This window comes from Lemur catta, chromosome 18 (assembly GCF_020740605.2).
Source record: "Lemur catta isolate mLemCat1 chromosome 18, mLemCat1.pri, whole genome shotgun sequence".
In the NCBI taxonomy this organism is placed as follows: Eukaryota; Metazoa; Chordata; class Mammalia; order Primates; family Lemuridae; genus Lemur; species Lemur catta.
Window position 1 is genome coordinate 39092432 of NC_059145.1, and position 17114 is coordinate 39109545.

General features: G+C 51.6%; 1 protein-coding gene across 2 annotated transcripts in view; it reads right to left on the reverse strand.

The window, feature by feature from the left end:
• Positions 1-5844: 5844 nt before the first annotated feature.
• The window catches only part of DAG1 (dystroglycan 1), a 60873-nt gene continuing 49603 nt past the window's right edge, over positions 5845-17114 (reverse strand). For both annotated transcript variants that reach the window (XM_045530232.1, XM_045530231.1), the window contains exon 3: positions 5845-10673. In XM_045530232.1, coding sequence (XP_045386188.1) covers positions 8271-10673 — 2403 coding nt within the window. In that variant the 3' untranslated portion in view covers positions 5845-8270. The remainder of the gene's footprint in view (positions 10674-17114) is intronic.

A 17114-nucleotide genomic window follows, 5' to 3' on the forward strand; every position in this document is an offset into this window, starting at 1 on the left:
TAGGTGAAAAAAAGGCAGTAAAAAAATGTCAGAAATGTTTACCACAAGCCTAACCCCACCGCCCATGCATTGCTCTCGATGAAGCTAATTGAGCCCCATTGCTATTAGAGTTACATGCTTCTGAAGGCTTGTTGTGACAAGAAAAAATAATGAAGCCACAGTTTCTTGAAGTTGTAAGCATCCAAGTCAAAACATACTGCTTCCCTTGTCCCTCTGTTTCCCCAGACAGGCCTCTGGGCTGAATTTGCCTATCTTACTCATGCATGCATGCACTTATCTTCCTTTATCAGGCATGTACCCAACTCCTACTCAGTGCCAGGCCCAGAGAAGACTGTAGGACCTGCCCTTGAGGAGTTCTGTTTGCAGAAAGAGTGAGACAGGCACACAAATCATTTCCAATAAACTATAGAAAATGCCACCTGAAACCCTTCTGTGATCCTTCCCACTAGGATCCCAATTCTCATGGAGTGCCCCCCACCCATCTCTGTTCCATGGAGTGGGGGGAGAACAGGCCCAGGTGGAAAGTTATGCACTTATGCCCTTTCCTGACCAGCCCATGTGTCCTACCCCCAGGCAACAGAGGTTGACATGACTGACAGTTCGTGGGAAGAGGCAGCTTGCTCGGGCTCCTCCATCAGTTCCGATTGTCTTCAGGGATGTCTCTTAGAGGGGGCCCTACCTCCTGACTCCACTGTGGCTCTCCTATGGCAAACCAAAGGACATTTCTGAGAATCACCCTCTATCACCAGGGACCTCAGGCCATGGGACAAAGCCCTCTCTCCACTGAGCTCCAGCTCTGTCCTGATCAGAATGGATTGTAGTAGAATGTATTGTTTGCCCTACCATCTTCACTGAGTGCCCAGGCAGCTCCCAGGAGCCACAGGAAGAACTCCTGCCTTCTAGGAAAGATGGACAGAATGGAGCAGGGTGTGAGGTCTCTGATGGTGAAGCAAAACCCTAGTGGCAAATAAAAAGGTCTACAGGATCTCTGTGACAAAGGCCCCCTAGGCCTCTGCAAGGATGGGTGATTTCAATTCAGCTAAATCTGGTGCCTTTTGAGCCCTAGGATGAGGACAGCACTGTGATAGGCCCCAAGGATATAGCAGAAACCAAGACTGTTGAGCCTACATTGCTCTCACTGAGCCTATGATCTCCAAGTCTGGCTTTTGCCTGTCTGCTGCTCAAACCAGGCCCTGAACCTGGAAGGCTTGACTCTTAGCCCTCAGTATAGGACCACTATCCTACCCTGTAGTGGTAGGTGTGGCCACACATCACCAGGCTAGGCTATGAGAGCTAAAGTCACACTCAGGCATCAGTGTTGTCTGAGGAGACTGCTTCCTGGCTCCCCCAGGTTCTGGGCTGGCAGCAGGTATCAGTTGGGAAACAACATCTGGGTTACCACTGCTATTTATGTATTAATAACCCCTCCAGCTGGGAGGCCTGGCGTGGGCATCAGCTTTCCGGGAGGCATTCTTTCTGACAATGAGCTGACAATGCAGACTGAGAATACCTAGTAAGGCTGGGCAAAGGACATCCTCCATCTGCTACCAAGAGAGCAAAAAGGCCACGTGTTCAGCTAAGATTCTAACCAGTCCCACCCCCCCATCCCCAGCTCTGCTCCAGGGAACCTCTTGGGGCTCACAGGGTGGGCACATCCTCCTCCTAGCCCTTCTTGATCCTGAGCCTCTCTGAGGAGCCTAGAGTTCCAGGAGTATGCTAACATGCTGCCTGGGACCCAGGGCAGGGCTTAGAGGGCACAGTGGTTGCTGAGTCAGAGCCATTGGGGTCACAGCCGATGCCTCCTCAGCCTTTCCTTTGCACTCTAATCACTACACTGGGCACAGGAAGGCAGACCTGCCCCCCATACACACACACACACACACACACACACACACACACACACACACCTCACATGCTCCTCAGACAAGCACAGAACTACATCCCCTTGAGCATCCCCCATGCCCAGCTCCTTGCCCAGCCCAACCAGGCATGTGTTCCCTGAGGGTGAGTTGGTCTAGGACAAAGCTAGTCTCCTCCCTCTGGCATGCCCAGGGACAAGCTGTTATCCACCCCCCAGCAGAACACTCCCCCTCCTGCTGTTATGGGCTGGAGCCAGCCCCTCTCTGCACCTCTCTGTCAAGACCTTTTGTAATGGAGGTGCTGAGGGAAGTGGGGAGTGGTCCTGGACCACTGGGTCCAATTCCCTGAAAAGGGGGCAGGCTGGCCTGAGCTCGGGACCATTTTGGCAGGTCCCAAACTTGGGGTTTTTCCCTCTGTAACCTAAAACTGTGAAACCATAAGGTCAGAAGACAACAACATTCTCAGCCCTGGCCTTGGGAGCCCTAGCTAGCTGCCAACTAGATGTTCCCTGTGTGTGCCTGGAGCTGTGGAGACAGCTTTGCCAAAGGTGTTCCCTGGGGCTTCAGGGTACCCCCACTCCAGGGGAAAGAGTGAGTCACCAGCTGCCCCATCCCTGCCTGCTTCTAATGCCAAGTGACCCCAACCACACAACCAGAGGCATTTGACCCCCATCCAGGCCCCTCTCAGATGTCAGTATGGTATCTCAGGCTATTCCCCCACCTTTAGGCGCTGCCCTCAGGAGCTCTCAGGCTGGAGGATAGAGAGACTAAGAGAGCATCCAACAAGCGCTGAGCTCTACTCTGTGCAGGTCCCGCGCTGGACGAAGCCTGGAGGCATGCAAAAGCTAAGGCGAGGAGTGCTGCAAAGGAAGGGTCCCTACTGGTTCCCAACTACAGTGCATACAACCGAATTCCAGGTTTGCCGGCTGGAGCCCCAGGAGCGGGAGCCTAGGCCCCAGACTCGGCCCTCCTATTTTTTGCCAGCTTCCTTTTCAAAGGAAGAAGACCACCCGTAAATGACAGACTCCCGAACCTCAGCTACACTCGCCCTGATGCCCTCAGGGACTGCGCGGCGGTGGTGGAGGGAAGACCAGCCCAGGCACACCACCAGTTAGCAACTGGGCTAAGAGAGGCTCCGGGCTGGGGCCACACGCGGACTCAGCTCCGCCTGCTCCGCCCCGCTCGGTCCCGCCCTCCCCTGGACTTATATCCAGTCCCGGTCTGGGCTCTGCTCTTTGCCGGGTTCCGCCCGGCCCTCCCCGTAAGGACTTAGGCCCACCCACAGCCCGCCGCTCGCCCCTCTCACCTCTAGCAACGCCCCCCCCGCCTTCTTAGCCCCGCCCACAGCCCCCCGCCTCTTCAGCCCTGCCCACCGTTGGCGCCTTAATCCTCTGGCGCCACCTCCTGGGATTCCGCGGACACCATCCCCCTCTTTGGCCCAGAGCTGCTGCAGTCCACTCTGCTAGGCTCGCCTAAAGAACACCTTGAGCCATTACAAAGGTTGAAAGGTGCCCCTATCCCCGGCCCGAACCTGCCCAGGGGCCGAGGTCTGGCCACAAAGGAGCCTTCCAGAGGGACATGGACAGAACAACTCCCCCTCCATCCCAGCTGAGACTCTAGGGTCCCTCCCCCAAAGCTGGGGCAGTGGGGCTAGCAAATGCCCCAGCAGCCAAATATCTGTGCTGCCCATGCCCCAGGCTGCCCTCAGGCGGGTCCCTCCTACAGGAGCACCCCAACCCCAGCTGATGGGCACCCCCATTTTGAAACTCTTGCCTTATCTACTCCTCTAGGTCTTGTAGGTACCCTGTATCTCTCAGTAGAGGCTTCAAGTAATTCTTTGCTGCTCTACAACAGGAACACAATTTTATAGTCAGAAAAAAAAAGTGTTTGGGTCACGCTTAGAATTGAACAGGAGTCACACCAGCTGCAAACCCTGGTAGACCAGGTAGACCTGAGATACCATACTCCATACCTGGAGTTGGTAGACCAACTAACTCCCTTGACCTCCTTTGCCTCAGGATAGTGGTCAAGAAGATGAGCGAAGCAGGGAAAGGAGTAAGCCACCAGCCAATTTGAATTTTTAAGATATAGAAATAGAGAGAAATGAAGCTCACCCTAAAAGACTGATGCTCGAGTTGGGCCGTCCATGCTTTAGAAGAGCTGGGAAAGGACTTCTAGGAGCTTGTTCAGCCTATTGAGAACAAGGTGAGGCCAGGTTTGGGGCAACAACGAGGCAAGTAGTGTGGAGCCTCCAGTCCCCACGAAACTGATAGTATTCTAGAAGGTCAGGCTGACCACATATTCCTAAATACACAAGATTCTCCAGCCAACAGCCCTGACCCAGGACTGTCCGAAGGATTTTGGTTGGCCCAAGGCAGTGCCTTTATGCAGATTCCTCTGCCCCTTTTGCAGGCAGATACATATTATCTCCACTCCACCCCCCAAGTTCCCAGGGTGTTTCAGAACCCCTTAGAGATTAGCACTGTCCCCACCTCACAGATGGGGAAGCCAGGCCTGAGAGATCCCAGGAACTTGCCCTGAGTCAGAAGCAGGTGGGAAGGCAGATTTCCTCAGGTCTGATGGTCCCTTCCTTGCTGCCCCTTCCCCTACCACTTTCTGTCCAGCTCAAAAGACCTGAGCAGACAGTCCTCACCCCAACCAAGGAAAGGTCACAGGGATCTGGCAGGAGTGCCGATGGGCAGGGGCCTGCCAGGCCGAACAGCAAATATTCCCTTATCTCCCAAAGGAGGTAGGTTGGGCAGAGGCCAGAGGTCCTTGTGGCTTCTTTTCTTCCTGCCCTGCTGGCCTTACTGTTCTCTGCTGAGACGAAGTTCCCTTACTTAAGCTCGGGAGAGTGAACTCCACTCACAACCAGTGGCTTTGGGTTAGACATCAAGCAGAGCTTCTTGAAGTCAAGAGAGCATGAGCAAGGTCATTTCCTGGGTCCCTGCTGCTAGGCCTCTAGGGAGTGAGAAGTGTCCCTGAACACATGCTGGGGACAGCCTTTAGTGACACTTACTGTGGTACATATTCAGGTCCTAACTCTACAAGTAATTGTTTGACCTTCAACAACTGCCCAGTCTGGGACTCAGCTCTATCTGCAATATGGGACCAGTCTCTTCTCTGGGTCTTGATGGTTCTGAGCAGAGGGGCAGCCTGGGAGTTGCAGGGGGGTGGTGGTGGTAAGGAGCTGGTGGGGGTAGAGGTGAGCCCAGAAGAGACACCAGTTGTTCCGTGACCAATGGCTTGATCCTGCCTCTTAAGACACAGCTGTTGCATCTTCTACCTCACACACCCAAGCAGTGTCCCAGGACAACCCATCTGTTCCTTCCTGGGCACTGAGTCATGCTCAGCCTACCCAGCTGGCCTGTCCACCCCAGACCAAGCACTTAGAGTCCAGAACTACAGGCCAACCAGAGCAGAGCAGCCTGGCCAGAAACCTTTCTCCCCTTCTCCTCACCCCAAGACCAATGCCAAACCTGCCTTGAGACTACCTGGGAGACTGGCCAGTCCAAGCCCACAAGGCAATGGGGAAAGGAGGTGAGGTGCAGTTGCAGGCAGGGACATCCCTAAGCCCCCATCTTCACAGAGACCCAGCCTGGCCAGAAAGTGCAGGTGCTGACCCACTCTGGGATAGAAAGCCTGTGACAGAAACTTTCCCACATCCTCCTTCACACCCAGTCTCATTGGCTTCTCTGCCACCACTCACCCCTTACAGATGAGGAAATTGAGGATCAAGAAGATCTGTCTTAGCTGGCTCACAAGCAGAAGAGGTGCTGAGGGGGCGGGGTTTACATGTTGGCAGAGCTTCTGGAGCACACACACAGCCCTCCCAGCACAGAAATGGCACACCTTGTGCAGAGGCCATCAAGCCACCTCTGAGTGGGCCTGGCTGAGTCCCCACTTCTGTCACATGAGCCCCTCGCCATTCATGTCCAAGAAACTGTCCAGGGGCCAGGGAAATAGATGCTCAGAGGCAGTGACGTTGTAATAAAGACACTGCTTTTATTTAGTTTGATATGTTTCTATACAGAACGCAGAAAACACATCTTAAAATCATATAGAAGGAAATAAAAACACGTCAGTGGTTGGTGAACACTTGAATGTGAGATTGGCTCTCCATCTCAGAGTCCAGTGGCCATCACCAGCCCAGCGCTCAGGGGAGGAGGCTGCCTGCAAAGGCATTGTTGCTGTTGTTATTCTGTTCACTGCCCCATCGCCTCCAGTTGCTATGGCAACAGGCCATTCTGGGCCAGCCACGTCTCTGTGTGGCAGTGCCCAATGGTGGGGTTGCTAGGAGCAACGGAGCCATTTGGAAGGCCTTTCAAAACCCTCACCTGGAACATTGGGAATTGCTTATTTTTTGAGGTGGTCATTAGAAATGATCTCACCAGGTCAGATCCCACTCGTGCTCCTGTCTCTGGGGCATCAGGGAAACTCCAGTTTGGGCCATGGCTTGGAAGCATGAGCCCAGTCACTAGCAGTCCACTGAGCCCTCATCTATAGGCTCCTCTCACAGCGGCACTACTCACTCCAGAGTACCCTGCTGGGAGCTGGGACAGGGGAGAGGGGCTGGGCCCTGTGGAAGAAGGCGCAAGGAGAAACTCCCTCTGGAGAACAGTAGGGTGGAGACCCCTCCCCTCCTGCCATTCCTCCCCTCCTGAGGCAGCACACACAAATACTCTGCAAAACAGATATGGCTTAGAAGTAGCTGCTCCGTGTACAAAGAGAGCCTGGGTCCACCCACCCACCCTCGATCAGGGAAGGGATACATTATTGCGAAAGGCATTCCTCCCTAAAAGGTACCCAAAATAACTCTCAGACATCAATTGAAAAGTCATGCTCAAAATGGTTTCTTCCAAAGGAGGAGAATCAAAGCAGAGTGGGTGCCCCTGAGTCATGGGACAGAGATGCAGATGGACGGACGGATGTTCTGCTAAAAAAGGCAAAAGAAGCCCCAGTGTAATTCCAGAATTTAAACTGTTAGGAAAAGGGGGGGAGGGGATCAAAATGAGCAAAGCCATCAGTTCCATGGAATCAACACTAAGAGCTTGTACAAACTGCTGTAAGCGTCACCATTTTTAATCTTTTTTTTTTAATAAAACAATTTGAGGCTGTATAAAAACTTTAGTAAAAAATTAGCTTTGAGAGCCCACAGATTTTTACTATGAACTATTGCTGGCACTCCTCCCCCTGCCACCAGACCTTTTCCAGTCATTCAGGCCCAAGGCCTGGGACTGGAGCGCCAGAGAAAAGGGATGGGGTGAGTCGGAGTGGGGCTGTGGACTGTTGGGACAAAGCGGCCAAGGTCAAGTGAGGAAAGAGCATCACATGACATAAAAATATTGCATCTTCACCAAAATGTCCCCCACTGAGTGTTTCAAAAACCATGATATTCCTTTTGGGGGGGCGGGACACAGAGGAAGGGTAAAAAAAAAAAAAGAGGTGGATGTGGTCGAGTCCCTCGACCTCCAAGGCGCCCCCACGAGCAGCTGGCCCACCCCGGAGCACCTAAGTTGGGGGCCACAGCCACCGCTGACTCTTGGAGTCCTTTTCCATGGAAATGAAGACCCCTTGGTGGTGGGCTACTAGTGTACATGGGGTGGAGGTGGGGATGTCTGTGGCCCAAGAGGCCCCTCCAGCTTCCAGCCCCTGGCAACAGTGGGAGAGCAAACCCAGCACCAGGGCCCTGGCCCCCTGAGCCAGGGCCAGGAGGCCCCCAATTCAGGCGCTGGGGTATCAGAGCAACCAAGTTGACATAGTGTGAAAAAATAGGATTCCTTTGATAAAAAATACTGTCCCTTGGTCTTCTCTAAGTTTGAAACACCCTGGGAGCTTATTTTTAGCAAAGCAATTCCCCATACCCACCCTAAAATTATACATACAAGTTTAGGTAAACAGCAGATTAAATGTAAAAACTTAACCTTAACTTCTGAAAGTCCTTTGAATTTAATCTTTAGCTACTGTTTTCCATGTTACATCCTGCAGCTAGACACACGTGAATAGAAAAAACAGTACAGTTAGTGTTAAAGGCAAAACGCAGAGAGCTGGGGGGCCGCCCAGCACTGCCTGCGAGTTCATTCACGGTTCCTCGCTCCCTCTATCTACCTCTACTCAAACAGTGCTTTCAGAGCCAGCCATCAAAAACGCAGCGAAGAATTTTCTATGAACAAACAAAAAGCTGTTAGGCAAAAAAATAAAAATAAAAAAGTCCCCAAAGTCTCTCCAGCTGCTTTGGGGTTTGGGAGGACCAGAGAGGGCGGGCTTGTCTAGGCCCCGTGTGTCAGTGTGTGCTAGGTCAGGTGTCGGCTCCCAGTGGGCAATGGTCTGCAGGCCACTGGTCTCCACAGACAACACTGTGTTGTCTCCAGGCCCCTGCCCTACCCCTGCCTCCACCCAGGCGCTTGTGGGTTAAGGAGGGACATAGGGAGGGGGTGACCGGTATGGGGTCATGTTCTTGGGACGGGAGCCCTTGCCCTCCATGGGGGCTGTGAAGGGTGGTGGGGGCTGGTAGGGAGGTGCATTGGGATCCTCATCCCGCAGGGGCGTGTACTCTCCCACGGTGTCCTGGTTCAGAGGGGTGGTCTCGGGCACACTCTGGTTGGGATACTCAGGAGGGGGCAAAGGAGCCTTCTCCTCCTGCAGAATGAGTGGCATGCTGGAGGAGGGTGGGGGCTTGGAGTCATCCAGTTCATCCGCAAAGATGATAGGCACCCCCTTCTTGATGAAGGTGGCCTGGTCCTCAAGGGTAAGCTTTCCCTTCCGCTTCTTGCGATAGCAGATCATGGCAATGATGCCGGCAATAAGCAGGATGGCTGCGACCACCACAGCTGGAATGACTGTGTGTAGGTAGACATCATCCTCACTGCTCTTCTCAGGGTCCCTGTCTGGCACCTCTGTGGGTGGCGCCTCTGAGGGCACCCTCCTGGGCGGTGCCACAGGGATAAACTGTAGGTGCCGACAACTGCCAGAACCCGTCACAGCAATGCTCATGGCCTTAAAGTCAGGCTCCAGGGCATTGGAGAAGGTGGGCCGAGGTTTCCCATCATCTTCAGCAATCCGCCGGCTCAACCCCATGATCTGCTCCTTGGGGCAGGGCTCCAGGGGCAATGTGTTATTGGTCCATTCCACCACGATGGAGCCCCGGGTGATATTCTGCAGGGTGATGGTGCTGCAATTTCGGTCTCCAAAGGCAAAGGCCAGCTTCTTCACCAAAGCAATCTTCTTGTGGATGTCATTGACCACTGGCGCTGGGTCACCCATAAATTTGGCCTTGAACTTCGCAGGAGCCTTATCCCCTTGAGGGCGCCTGTGGACATGGATCTCGAAGGCATCCACAGCTGATAGGCCCCCCTTGTCTGTGGCATGCATGAAATACTCATGTTTGCCCACGTGGCTGCTGTCAGGCAGGCCATACATGAGCTGGCTGTTGCTGTTGAACTGTACCCAGGACTTCTCGCCTACCAACTGCTGCTCCCGCAGCTTCAGGGTCAGCTTTAGCTTGTCAGTGGTGGTGTCCTCATTGTCATAGAAAGTGTCTGATGGGATCTTCACCTCAAAGTACGTGCCAACCCAGGCATCCACCCTGTCAATGTGGTTCTTGAGCTCTGGGCGCTGGTTGGGTTCTCCACCTCGGGGCACTCCACTGGTGGTGGTACGGATGCGTGTAGGCGGTGAGGCAGTTTCCAGTCTGGTGATGGGAGCTTTGGTGGTGACCCGGGGCACTGGTCGGGGTGTCCGAGGTTTCTTGGTTGGCCTGCGAGTCGTGGTGGTTGAGGAGTCAGTTGAAGGCGTTGCTGGTTTTGGCGTGGATACTCGTGGCTTCTTGGTGGTAGTTGTGGGAGGGGTAGCAACTGCAGTGGGCTCCACATAGCCAGGAATGGTCACCGTTGGGCGAATCTGGCCAGGAATTGTGGTGCCAGCTTCTGCCACACGTGTGGGCTGGATGGGGCCTAGGGTTGGGGTCTGAATAATGGCGCCTCGAGTCCGAATGGTGACCGTGGGCTTCCCAGGAACGGGATCCCTGACTGGAGGAGCCATAGTCTCTGTTGGAGGAGCAATGGCTGGAGATGTTGGGGTGGGCACAATCCTGGATGGTGGCTCCTGGATGGCCGTGGTTGGGGGTCCAATGGCAGTCACAGGTGTGGGTGTGGCATGGATCTGCCTCCGGATGCGTTTAGGGAGAGGAGGTTTCTTATTGGCAATGTGCCAACCCACCACAGGGTAGCCAAGCTGGGCAGACATAGCACCCTCCTTGGCAGGGGCCTCCACACCACGAATATCAGGCACACTGTTCTGGTTCAGGGAGCAGCCCAGCTTCCAGGAGAGCAAGGCCCCATTCTCTACCACCTTTTTTGCATTTCCTGGGCCAGCCATGAAGGCTGACATGTCAAACAGTCTATTATTCACCACAGGCACCAACTTCATGTTGTGAAGTTCCACTTCTGAGAAGCTCCGCATCCTGTGCAGGAGGTCGATCCTTTGCTTTGGGGTCATCTTGGTGAGGTCGGCATCCAGAATCACTGTCAAGACAGTCACAGGCTCATCAGCAGCACAGGCAGATGACACCAGCTCACCAGGGTCTGGTGAGGCTGCCCGCACAGACTGTGGCTCACTGTGGTCTTCAGGGTAAACCTCGATGGAGAACACACTGGAGGTCTGGGGGACATGGCTCCCATTGGCCCCTAGCTGTGCAGCACTCACTGAGATGTAATGCACACCCTTATCAGTGTCGAGGGGGAGGCCCTCCAGGGTGTGGCTCTGTGGATCCCAGTGCAGCCAAGATGGCAAAGCCTCCTTTCCTGCCGCTGATACCTAGAGGAGACACAAGCATGAATTACAATTGCTATTGTCACTGCATAACCTGAGAATGATCACAACAGTTAACCATTGGCTCAGCCTGAATTGTGTGATAGGCTTAAGGTATAATTCAGAATTCCTGTTGGGGAAGCCAATTCCTTGCCCCTAGAAAGGCACAACTTACCTCATTTATCTGTCACAAAAGACTGGGGCTACGAGATGGGATAGATTGGTAGGCAAATAATTTACCCAAGGCCACACACTGGGGAGACAGTGGTACTGGCACTCAAGCACATCTCATGCCAGAGAACTGTTGCCATGGAGCTCAAGAACATTGTGGATTTTTATAACAGTGACACACCCTGCCACCTATTCACTCTACCTAAAGAATCAAGTCACAGTTTCTCATCCCAGCCCTCAGCATTTCTCCCCAGTTTCACCTCAGACTTCTCCCACTGCCCTCCGCCAACACCATGCCTTTGCTCAGGTCATATGCCTGGTCTGGAGTGTCTTTCCTGTCTGGAAAGTGGAGAAGCATGCAGGTCTGGGTACAAGGGAGGGCTCAATGCCCTGGAGGACTCACTTTACAATCATCACGTTACATTCAAGTGTAGGGAGCATATCTGTGTGTACAAATAAAGCCAGCTGTATCTAATGTCTTAATTAACCCTGCTTCTCAAACCTCAAGAAAAACTGTGGTGTCCAGGGTAAGGGGACTAGAATCAACTATTCTAGAATAGTGTTTACCAAACGAATATCAAGGAACTCTGGTCTCTCTAAAAGAGAGATTCTATAGTTAACCAAGTATGAGAACTGTATAGCGCTCTCTTCTACCCTTGGAGAGCCCAGGCACAGAAGCAGGCCTAAGGAGCTCATCCCCTTATTCCACCCAATAGCACCTCCCAGACTTCTTTCAGTGTGTAAATCCTTTTCCACAGGGACATAACAGGTGATATACTCAGAGCATTCAAGGGAATGCTGCCATAGAAACTTCCACCATCAGCTGACAAAAAGGAAATAAGATTTGTTCTTGCCCAGGTCCATCTGTGGTTCCTCTTACCTTTGGAAAAAAACCTACTCCTGTCCCCGATGCAAGAAAGGTGGCAACCACAGGTGGTCTGTCTGAAGGTACTCTCAGATCCACTAGCCAATACCAAGTCCAGGGACACACGGGCCAACAGACAGCACATCTCATTACCAGCTTCAGCCCTTGCCCTTCATGGCCACTGCTTATCAGCAGAGGGATACTAAAATGCTTCCCTCCTTGTGGCAGGAAGGCTAAAACCATGACTGCTGGGCTCCCCAGTGGCTCTAGTCCCCTGAGCTTCCTCCTGCCAAAAGCCAAAGTACCCGAGTGATTAGGAAGGAGACCCCAGGCTTGTACCTGATACTCCCACCCAGCAGGACCCAGGTGTCCAAGTAGCAACTTTTATCAGACACTATATACTTTCTCCCCTTTAAACTGGTTTAAACAAGTTTTTCACCTCCAGCAAAAACCCATGAGAAGACAAGTGGTGTTATTAGGAGTTATTATTGGAATAACTCTTTCCTGATTGCTCTCTGAGCCACTCACTAAGGGTCTACAAATATTAATAAAATAAAAAACAGAGAAGGGCCCACCTCCTCAAAGCTTCCCAGCCTGACTCACTTCCTATGCTGTTGACCCCAACAGCCAAAGTTCTGCCCTCAGACATTTCCTACAGAACAAACCCAAGCCCCTCTATGATCAAGGCTCCCACACAGCCAGCCTTGGAAGCCATACACTTATTTTAACTATGCCAACTAACATTATAACCTGTTAATATCATGTATCATAAATAACTAACGTTAAAGAAAATCCCAGGTTTTACCAAATTAAGTTATAATCCTCAAATTCAAATTGAGAAATGGAAGTTGAGAACTGGTAGCTTTATTTTGATTACTGAAAACAAATTCTTTCACTATTGCCTACGCATAGCTTTATAGCCATGTAAAGTTTACCCATGGCTTTGAGGCAAGCCATGTCAGAGAAACAGAGCCAAGCCTCTCCAGTTTATACTTGCTTTCCCCTCTGCAGATTCTAGCTCCCCAACGTCCTGAAGCCCTGGCCGTGAACCGGCTGCAGGACAGGTGACCAACCTGAATCTACAGCCCCAAAGCAGGCTGTCCCCTCAGGGTCATGAGTACTCCTCAGACAGGAAGGAAAGGTACTAACCTCAACACTCTTAAACTCCTGCACCTCCAGGTGTCTTGGTAATGGTAAAGTCAAGCCCAAGCAACTCTTTGAGTGGCAATGATTTATTTTAATAGAAGGGCCACAGGAAGCAAAACAAACTTAATTTCCACAAGGAACCTGGCCAAGTCACAAGCATACTCACATCTCTGCATTTTCAAGGTCATTTGGGGAAAGCCCCTGACCCGGGAAGTTTGAACACGCCTGAAGGGCTGGCAGTGTCCACAGTCTCTCCCTCCCAAAGGCACTCGGCTCAGGGCCTGGCTCACTGCAGAGGTGCTCAAAGATGAAACACCTGCTCTACCCTAACAAAGCAGGAGCCCCTCAACCCATGGGAACTCTAGCTTACTCCCTGCCTCTCAGCTTTCAAATCTTTTTTCTTTTCTTTTCTTTTTTTTTTTTTTGAGACAGAGTCTCACTCTGTTGTCTGGGGCTAGAGAGTGCCACGGCGTCAGCCTAGCTCACAGCAACCTCAAACTCCTGGGCTCAAGCAATCCTACTGCCTCAGCCTCCCAAGTAGCTGGGACTACAGGCATGTGCTGTGCCATCATGCCCGGCTAATTTTTTCTATATATTTTTAGCTGTCCAGCTAATTTCTTTCTATTTTTTAGTAGAGGCAGGGTCTCGCTCTTGCTCAGGCTGGTCTCGAACTCCTGAGCTCAAAGGATCCGCCCGCCTCAGCCTCCTAGAATGCTAGGATTACAGGCATGAGCCACCACGCCTGGCCAGCTTTCAAATCTTACAGGCCCTGGGCCACCTCTCTTCTCTTAGGGCCTAAGAGTGAAGTGGGATATGAAAGTTCCTTCTGACAGATGCAGCCCCCATGACAAGCCAGGACTCATCCCTGTAACAATAGCCAACCAGATGAGAAGCCTTGTCTTCTCATCCCAGCTCCCAGGCAGGCTGAGGCTTGACCTTAGCCCCAATGTCCTCATCTCTAAGATGGAGGAAACAATCCCATCTTTGTATGATTATGGGCCAGGCACCTGATGGACTCTCCACCAATGCTGGGTCCCATCAGCTCCTATGGGCTGTGAGAAGACCCAGTGAACTACGTAAGACTGCTGCACAAATGGGCCCAAGACATGTGTAGGCACCACTCCCCAGTCCTTCCCAGCTGGCCTTAGACTCAGTGTACAGTGAAGTCTTGTCTCCCTATTCATATCTCAAAGCTGAGCACCTAAGGTAAGTGGGGAAGCTACAGCCAAGGGGAAGCCAGGATCCTATAGGGGAATAAGGCCGAGGCTAGGAACCCTCAGGGAGTTGCTTGTCTGTCAAGACTTTTCTGCCAGGAATGGATGAAAACTCTGAGGGGCATTGGGGAAGGGGAGGACGTGCTGCCCAAAGACCAGCATTTACCTCTTCAGTCTAAAATAGGTGCACTAGGATCTTGGCATATTTATTTATACATGGGATCTTGACTATCCTTGGAGTCCTCGGTTTATCCAGTATAAAAATTTCTACCCTAGCTGTACCATAACCGTGTACAACTAACCCTCTAAGGGCTGCCAGGCAAGGAAGGGCAGGCAAGAGGCAGGACTCAGGGCTTGGTGTGAGATGCTCAGCAGCAGAGGCACATGTGTTTAGGGTGACAAGCTAGTCCCAGCCATGGAACTCCTCCCGGTTTTCAGGTCACTAGACCCCCCCATCACCAAACACTAACACTGCCTTAAAGCTATGGGAAGCAAGGCCTGCTGACCTCAATAGTTGCTGTCTTAGAAAGGAGCCTTCAGGCAGTTAGTGGGTATATCTGTAAGAGACAGAAACTGCAAGGGGCATAAACTGCAGGGGGCAGCCTGATTCGAGGAGATCATGAGCTCCAGCTCACAGGCCACCCAGAAGGCCAGAAAGCTTTCCAGTTTCAGCAACGCTTGGAGAGGATGTACTTCTGAGACAGAAGGCAAGCCCAACACTAAGGAAAATAAGATCTTGAACGCTGCAGAAAACAAGATCTTGAACAACCATATACCCACCTTCAGAAATTCCAACCCATAAAGTGCATCCAAAAACATTAAGAATCAAAACCACAAAACCTGGGCAGGACCCTGAAGAGTTCTAAAGACTACCTACCCAGTGATGCTCATAAGGAATCGTCATGACCAAAGACCAGGGAACTGCCAAATTGAAGGTTTTGGTCACTCCTCAGTCTGTACTACCAGAAGACTAGCAACTAGCTTCCTCTTCAGTTCTGGGACACTCCCTCCAGCTGCTGTGCTGGTACCCTCTTGCACAGAGTAGACAGTCAAGCACTTGGTTTAATAAAGATACTGCACCTGGGCCGGGCGTGGTGGCTCATGCCTGTAATCCTAGCACTCTGGGAGGCTGAGGCGGGCGGATCGTTTGAGCTCAGGAGTTCAAGACCAGCCTGAGCAAGAGCGAGACCCCATCTCTACTAAAAATAGAAAGAAATTAGCCAAACAACTAAAATATATACAAAAAAATTAGCCAGGCATGGTGGCGCATGCCTGTAGTCCCAGCTACTCGGGAGGCTGAGGCAGAAGGATCACCTGAGCCCAGGAGTTTGAGGTTGCTGTGAGCTAGGCTTACGCCACGGCACTATAGCCCGGGGAACAGAGTGAGATTCTGTCTCAAAAATAAATAAATAAATAAAAATAAATAAATAAATAAAGATACTGCACCTATAGGCACTAAACACCATGAAACACAAGCAAAGTCTCACACCCCCAGCCAGTACCATTCCACAACTGGAGAAAGAGCAAATGGACAGAGGAGCTACCATTATTTAGTCCTCATCAAAAAGCAGCTTTCCACTATAGTCTGAGCCAGTCAGTTAAGCATAGCTGAAAAACAAAACTGAAGATTTAGGTTCTTGCTAGGGCCAAATTAATTATAATTGGTTTTCTGAAACCAAGAAAACACAAGCTTTATCATTCAGGGCCCAAAAGAAGATGTCTTATCCATGCAGGAGTTGCAGGACTTAGAAACAGCAAGCAAAGACTCTAGATAGATAGGCAAGCACTTTCAGTTGATGATGGCTAGCAAAGAGGGAACAAATCGAGAAACTAATCTGCTGTGCATTCCCTCACACTACAAATCTTTTGGAGGGCCCTTCTGGCCTTTGCAGTGGCACCTTCCAACCAACAACTCTGGACACATCAGCCCTTGGGGTGTGGGCTGGGCCCTTCCCTGTGTTCCCTCAAAGATGTGCCGGGGGTCTTCTCAGTGATCCATTTCAAAGCGGTACAGACTGCTGCCCCGTGACACCCCACTGCTTGGACCTGCAGAGGCCTGCCCTAGCAAGGTTCCTGCCTTCCCTCAGATCTAGTCATTAGCTCCTTTCAGCTCCCTCACACCTCAGCCAAGCTGCAGAAGGGGGCCAACCTGCAGCCATCTGTGGCTGGGTACTATAGACAACACCCTGGAGGCACTCCCACATGAGGTGGTCAAGGCCTCCTTGTTGTAGGCTATGTGTCCTCTGCTCAGGGAAACAGGAGATGGTCCCTCTGATGCAGTCTGAGCCTTGGTGCTAACTCACGCTAACGGTTATCCTGTGTCTGTGCCATGGACAATGAGACAGATCTGGTCTGTGGCCTTCTGTGAATGATAAGCATGGGCAGTCACATAGCTGTGCTGCAGGGAAGTAGCACAAGTCAACAGGAAGAGCCTCTAGCTTGAGGTCAGAGGCCAGGCCTATGTCTCTACCTGCAGTGAAGAACCATGGGGGAATTGAGTACAAGGGGCCTCTGCTTGCTAAGTAAAGCAGAGCCATACCCACAAGACATAATCATTGGTCCAACTGTTAGACATGCAAACCTCAAACCAGCACATGGCTCCTGCCACAAAGACCAAAGCCACAGGATCACATTCTGAACACACTTATCCAGCTCAGTCAGTGCCCTCCTCGTCTGAGCTATGAAGCATTTTATCTGATGTTAACTGTTCCCACCAAAAATAAAAAAATTAATCTTCCCCCCCCCAAAAAATAAGGGGGAGCATATTACAGTTACAGCCACTAAAAAAATTCTCAAAATCAGTCCTTCAGTTCCAAGCCTTGACATCATCTATTCCACAGTGTCACGCTCTCTTTCAGTCCTTGTCAGTAATTTTTTAAAAAACATATAAGCCTATATTTTCAATAAGTATGTGAGTTGATGAGTCTGGGCAAATGCCATTCTGATAGCCCACCCCCAAAGATGCCTTCCTTCGCCAACCCGCATTTCCCGGTGTGCTGTGTTCACAAGGAGTCCATTCAGAACCGGGGAACACCCACTCAAAGCAGGAAG